The sequence below is a fragment of the Atta colombica genome, unplaced genomic scaffold, assembly GCF_001594045.1.
Source record: "Atta colombica isolate Treedump-2 unplaced genomic scaffold, Acol1.0 scaffold281, whole genome shotgun sequence".
Classification (NCBI taxonomy): Eukaryota; Metazoa; Arthropoda; class Insecta; order Hymenoptera; family Formicidae; genus Atta; species Atta colombica.
In genome coordinates, this window is record NW_017259383.1 from 1,387,141 (window position 1) to 1,393,416 (window position 6,276).

Below are 6,276 nucleotides of genomic sequence, written 5' to 3' on the forward strand. Positions count from 1 at the left end.
TTCATTATTAGTATGAAATAAAAAATACATTGGAAAAACAGGTGTGAACAGGTGTAGATGTCATCACTGAAAAGTTAATTTTTTTTCTATTTTGTTTTAAATTGAAGTGCGTTTAGAAATATATACGATGATAATTGAAGAATATATTTACAAACATCATCATAGTTCATGAAAAATTGCAAATATTTCGATTTCGCATTTTTAATGATACATTGTAATTGATGCGGCTTCTCTAAATGATAAGCGTAAAACATTTTTATAAAATTTTGACTAAGTTTGTTTATTTAATGTATTGATATGTGCATTTAAATGTTTTATCAAACACGTATACATTATTATCTTGAAATATATTCATTTAATGTAATAATAAATTTTTTTATAGTAAAGGAATTACTGAATATTATTTTATTCATTGATGAAGCAGGATTAAAAAATTCTTTCGCATGGATCAAACTAAAGTTCGGAGCATGTTTAGATATGCAATCGAAGTTTTCAGTACCTGTTAATGTATGCAATATTATATATGCTTAAAAAAATTTTTATTATTGTGCTTTTTTACTTTTGAAGTGATGAATTGTACTTACAGAGCAAAAACTTGAAAACGAAAGATTAATTATTTTTCCTGCAGTAATTTTTATCGGATGCTGTGATATGCTGTTTATTAACGTGAGATCGAGTGCAGTTTTTCCTGGTAAATGATACCATTCGATTTTATATGAAGCAAATCCAATTTTGCTGCACTAAATGTACAATTTATATATACATATGTCATGTATGTATGTGTGTTTGTCACGCAAATTTTTATTATTATTAGAGATGTTTAAATTTTTGTAATATACAGAGTGTGTCTGAAATGACGCCCACTAATCATATAGTGCTATTCTTAATAAAAAAACTGAAATAAAAGACTCTGTAATTTTGCATTTTCGCAATATTTTTTTTTAGTTTATGCAATAAACAAAATGTTTAGAATCGTCGTATAAGACAACTTTAAAATTTATTTATGAGTTTTTTACAAAACAAATTTTCAAAATATTTTATAAAGAACACTAATAGATATCTTAAAATTGTCTTATACATCGATTTTATTCGTTTATTCGGCAACTTTAAAGAATAAATATCACGTTAACAATTGCGAAAATTTCAAAATGGTGGAGGACTTTTCGTCTTACAGTTAGTTTTTTTATTAGAAATAGCAGTGTTTGATTAATGGGCGTATTTTAGATACATCCTGTATATTGCAAAATTAAAAACTTTTAAAATATAATATCATTTAAATCATTTTTAAAAAATTTAAGTATAAACACCTGATTTGTTAATTGTTCACCAATGTAGCAAAATGTGAAAACGTTGAAAATAAACGATATTAATAGAAAAAAGTATATTAAAATCGCTATATTGTCATTGTTATTCCATTCCTGTGAGAGATGATAATAAATCATTAATTTTATTTTTTTATTGAATTAAAAACATATTTACACTTATTATTTACATGTATTTACACCTTGAATTTTATTTTTTTCAGAAATAGGAAATAATACTTTATAAAAAGTTGAAATAAATGATTCAATTAACACTTTGATACCAAATTTTTATCATCAAATATATGTAAAACATATTTAATGATAAAAATTTGGTATCAAAGTGTTAATTGAATCATTTATTTCAACTTCCATATCAATTATTGTTGAAATTTTTTACATATTACCATGAGGCAGTAATATTCCAGCAGACATATATTTAACGTTGCTCCCACTATTTCAACCAGACATATCTCGCGTAAAATATTATCAATACTGACTGAAAATCTGCAAAATCTTTTATTGTACACTTTATATATTTCATTTAATAATTTAATTTCAATTTTCTGCGGTGAATTCTTGAGTACAGTTAGTAACAAATTTAATAATTAATTAAATTTAATTATACTATTTATAAAGTAAATATTTCTTATGTTTATATAAGTTAAAAATTTTTTTGTTTTTCCTTCTTCTGTAAATATTTCTGTAAATATTCTTTATCTGCAATTCCTATAATTTTCAATTTAAATAATCGGATATAATTGACATAAAAATTTTTTTCCGCAACGATGTGCATCATAAGCACTCACCTCAATGACTGCATGTGGTGTTTCACTATAATTGCCATATGTTCCTTCATACGACTATTTTGTACATTTTTTACAAGATTTTCTACACGAGCCATCACTATCTCGATTTGGCCACAAGCGTGAGCTACAAACATAGCTGCCAAGCAACACACTGCCGTGGTGACATTGAACAGTACGATACCGGAAAACCATTGTGCGCAAAATACAAATACATAGGCTGGCGTAAAGTGCAAGTCGAAAATAATATCGAAGCCGGGGTAAGGTATAGGTTTAACAGTGACATTCTGCTCGTCGATTGTAGTGTGTGTCAGAAATGGCATTACGGTATGAAAACTTAAGCCTCCACAATACATGAACATTATACAAAACTTGGATAACATATGGCTTTTTGTCACGTTTTTATTCATAATTTTTCGATAATTCTGCTGATGGACTGCACGCCAATCGGTACTTAGCATGTTAATGCATTGCCGTATATTCTTGCGATGAATCACCAGGAAAAAATATTTTAGCGTCGCGATTATCACGTAGCTTAGCGGACCTAGCAATTTAATTTTTTCATATATAGTTGTTCGTTCTGACAGCGTAAAAATGATCAAGGGAATTAGAAGAAAACTGAGCGCGGACCAACATAACGCGAATAATATCGTCGCTAATATCTTTTCGATCGTTGTAGTATTCGAATAGACCAATGGCCAGATTCCGAGAATTCGTAGTATCCATCGATTCCACATTAGCGCTTTGATTATATCCCTCTCACTGTTCACATTCGACCAGGAGATGTTAAGCTTAGCCATACTGTCGTCACGATGGCGCAAAGGCGACTGGTGTGCTTCATTGATAGTGCGATGGTAAAAAATTGCGCATGACAATTACAGGTTCTTTCGATAAATCATGGTAGGAAAAGGAAGATGTACTTGAATAATCAATTTTGTCGAGGGGAATATTACTTTGTCACAGTTGTATTTCTATCTGCATGGAGAGTTCTGTCTTGAGAAAATACGGTATTAAAAAATTTTGAAAAAATTCTGAAGAAATTCTCAGAATTTTATAAAAAAAAAAATAAATAATTTTTGTCTGTTGTATGTAAGAAGTGTATATACATAAATATTTATATTACCTGATCTTATCTTTTAAAAACATGAAGGTAAAATAACCATAATATAAATCTTACTTCTTGTGAATTTTAAAATCAACATTAATTTTTCATAAATGTCTTTTTTGCATTAAACAATTTATTTAATATGCACCTTTATCTTAAAAATATTGATTAAATATTGTTTCTTTTTTGCAAACCAGAGAATATCAAAATGATTGCATGTCATTTCATGTATCTACCGAATGGCAGTTCGAAGTAAGTTTAAATACGCAATCGATGTTTTTAAAACCTATAAAAGTAATTCATGAGCTATTACGTAATGAAATCTTGTTTAAAATTATAAATTTATTTAGATTTAATCATTTTTATTTTTTTTTAAATTTAATATTTCTCTTTTAAACATGAAAATGAATTATACTTACATTTCCAAAATTTGCAAAAGAGAGACTTAATAATCTTCCAGCAGTAATTTGTACCGGATGTCCAGACATATTAATCATCAGCATTAAATCAAGAGCGACTTTTCCCGGTAAATTGTACCATTCAATTGTATATGTAGTATTCCCGATTTTGCTGCACTGTGTATCCAATTTTGTATATTTGCGGATTACATATACATATCAGTATATTATTTAAATACAGAATTGGCCGAAATTAAATTCTGCGAAATCACATGGTAATTAATTTAGTCCGACATAAAATTTATATATAAGCACCTGTTCCGTTAATAGTTCGCCGATGTAACAAAATATAAAGATGTTGAAGACAAATGAAACAAATAGAAAAAAGTACGTGAAGATTGCTATACTGTCACTATTGTTCCACTCCTGCGAATGGAATCGATTTCGTATATTTTATCGGGAATTGTGAATTAGACAAATGTATTAGACAAATGTATTAACTGTAATTATTATTACTTGAATATAATTATGATTACTTGAAATATATGAAATATTTTATTACCGTTATCAAGGAATATTCTACCAAGCACATTATCAATGTCGTTCCCACTATTTCGACTAGACATAACTCGCGCAAGGTATCTTCGATACCAGCTGAAAATCTACAAAGCGAGCGAGCATTCGTCAAATATTTTTAACAAAATGGAAAACATAATCTTTTATCAAATATTATTTTGAATAATGTTAATTTTGCAAACTTAAACTTTTATTTAAAAAATTCAGAGGATATTCTCGTGGAAATTTATTGAGATATGTGTGGATAATTTTATAGGTAATAAGATACAGGTAGAGCAATACTTACCTTAATGTTCTCACGTGATGCTGCACGATAATCGCCATGTATTTCTCAAACTTGGTATGATCGCGTTCTCCCTTGAAAAGATTCTCCACACGTGCAATCACAATGTCAATCTGGCCACACGCGTGAGCAACAAACATGGCTGCTAAGCAGCACACTGATGTAGTGATGTTGAACATAACAATACCGATAAAACATTGAAGAGAAAAGGCAAACACATAAATTGGCATTAATTGCAAATCGAAAACAATATCGAAGCCGAGATAAGCCATCGGTCGGACGGTGTCATTCTGTTTGTTTGCGTCCGATGTTTGCGATAGGAATGGCATTACTGTATTGTAAGACAAGCCGCCGCAATACATAAATACTATACAAAATTTGGATAGCAAGTGGCCCTTCTCCGCGTCCTTCATCATGATTTCTCGATGATATTTTTTTTGAACCATACGCCAATCTGTACTGAGAATCTGAACGCATCGTCGAATACTCTTATGACGTATCACTAGGAAAAGGTACTTCAGCATGGAAAAGAACACGTAACCCAGTGGGCCCAGCATCTTCATTTTCTCACCCATGATACTTCGGTCCGTAAAGGTGTACATGCTCGTAAGTATCAGGAATAAACCGAGTACAATCCAACATGATGCAAACGAGAACGTTGCCAGAATCTTTTCGATCATTGTGGTGTCCGGGTATATCAGTGGCCAGATCCCAAGAACCCGCAATAACCATCGGTTCCATATCAGAATGTCGATTACATCCTTCTCATGATTTGCATTGGGCCATGTCGGGATTTTGCCCATATTGCTGTGTCGAAGGTGCGCGAGCGACTGGCTGGTACCATATCGATTGTAGAATGGTAGAAAATTTGCGCATGACCATAATAAGTACTTTCAGCGACATATTAGGGAGAACAAAAGAAAGAGAAAGGTAGAAAGGGAGAAGCCAGCACGGGCTTGAAAAATCGATTTTGTAGTAGAGATGTATAGCTTCAGTTGTACGTTGTCATCTGCAAAGATAACTACGTACGAGGATTACAGGGTTATCATTGAGATTGTGTTGAATGTAAATCGTTATGTTTTTCCTCTTTTGTTTCGATGATCGTTTTTTTTTTATTATGGTCGCGTATTTGAGATCTGTCTATTTTATTTGATTATAGAAGCCAGTTTAGAAGTATCATCATGAACGCATTAATAATCGAATAAAGGGGATTCAAAAATTGTATTTAAAAATAATTATTTTTAAAAATAAATATATTAAATTGACGTGGATAAATACAGGTAATTTATTACAAAACTTATTATAAAAATTATTTATTGTACAATATATTTTTTGATATCTTGAATGTGACAGGGAGGGGAGGAGAGCAGAAAAAGGCTTTACTTGTAAAGATTTCATCCCTTAAAATTGTCCTTTCACAAATAATATTTTCTAATTTCTATATAAAGATTGTGTTTTTCGCGAGTTTCTTCCGTGTCCAGATCCATTCTTGGAATGCCAACGTTTCGTGAACCTTGCAGTTCACTTCATCAAGGCGAGGAACAGTCTGATATTGTATCAGGTTGTATCTGGACGGAAGAAATCCGCGAAACGCATAATCTTTATATAGAAAGAACCCGTCGTGAAAGTCTCAAGAATATTTTTTAATTTCATTTATAGATTAATCTAACTTATATCATTAAAATTATACCAGATTCAAAGAATTTGGCATTTTGCGAGGTTCCTTTGTCAGTATACTTTTGCTTAAAATATAATATCAAACTTGATATAATACTTGATATAATGAAATCAAACGAAATAAATAACT

General features: G+C 30.4%; 2 protein-coding genes across 2 annotated transcripts; both read right to left on the reverse strand.

Annotated features, from left to right (window-relative positions):
* Positions 1-1,681: 1,681 nt before the first annotated feature.
* Positions 1,682-2,907, reverse strand: LOC108689890. The gene is made up of 2 exons (XM_018196845.1): positions 2,120-2,907; positions 1,682-1,817 (listed from the first exon to the last, which is right to left on the reverse strand). Exons 1-2 carry the CDS (start codon positions 2,905-2,907, stop codon positions 1,682-1,684), a joined length of 924 nt encoding a protein of 307 aa, XP_018052334.1.
* A 936-nt stretch (positions 2,908-3,843) lies between these two features.
* On the reverse strand, positions 3,844-5,272 carry LOC108689891. The gene is made up of 3 exons (XM_018196846.1): positions 4,473-5,272; positions 4,173-4,272; positions 3,844-4,036 (listed from the first exon to the last, which is right to left on the reverse strand). Exons 1-3 carry the CDS (start codon positions 5,270-5,272, stop codon positions 3,890-3,892), a joined length of 1,047 nt encoding a protein of 348 aa, XP_018052335.1. The 3' UTR covers positions 3,844-3,889.
* Positions 5,273-6,276: the final 1,004 nt, after the last annotated feature.

Excerpts from the sequence above, each read along its gene's own strand:
- LOC108689890 (XM_018196845.1), bottom strand. The coding sequence starts at position 2,907 with ATGGCTAAGCTTAACATCTCCTGGTCGAATGTGAACAGTGAGAGGGAT. Across the intron at positions 1,818-2,119 it reads ATAGTGAAACACCACATGCA|ATTTTGCAGATTTTCAGTCA; the intron begins GTCATTGAGGTG and ends GTACAATAAAAG.
- LOC108689891 (XM_018196846.1), bottom strand. The coding sequence starts at position 5,272 with ATGGGCAAAATCCCGACATGGCCCAATGCAAATCATGAGAAGGATGTA. Across the intron at positions 4,273-4,472 it reads CATCACGTGAGAACATTAAG|ATTTTCAGCTGGTATCGAAG; the intron begins GTAAGTATTGCT and ends CTCGCTTTGTAG. Across the intron at positions 4,037-4,172 it reads TAGAATATTCCTTGATAACG|GAGTGGAACAATAGTGACAG; the intron begins GTAATAAAATAT and ends TTCCATTCGCAG.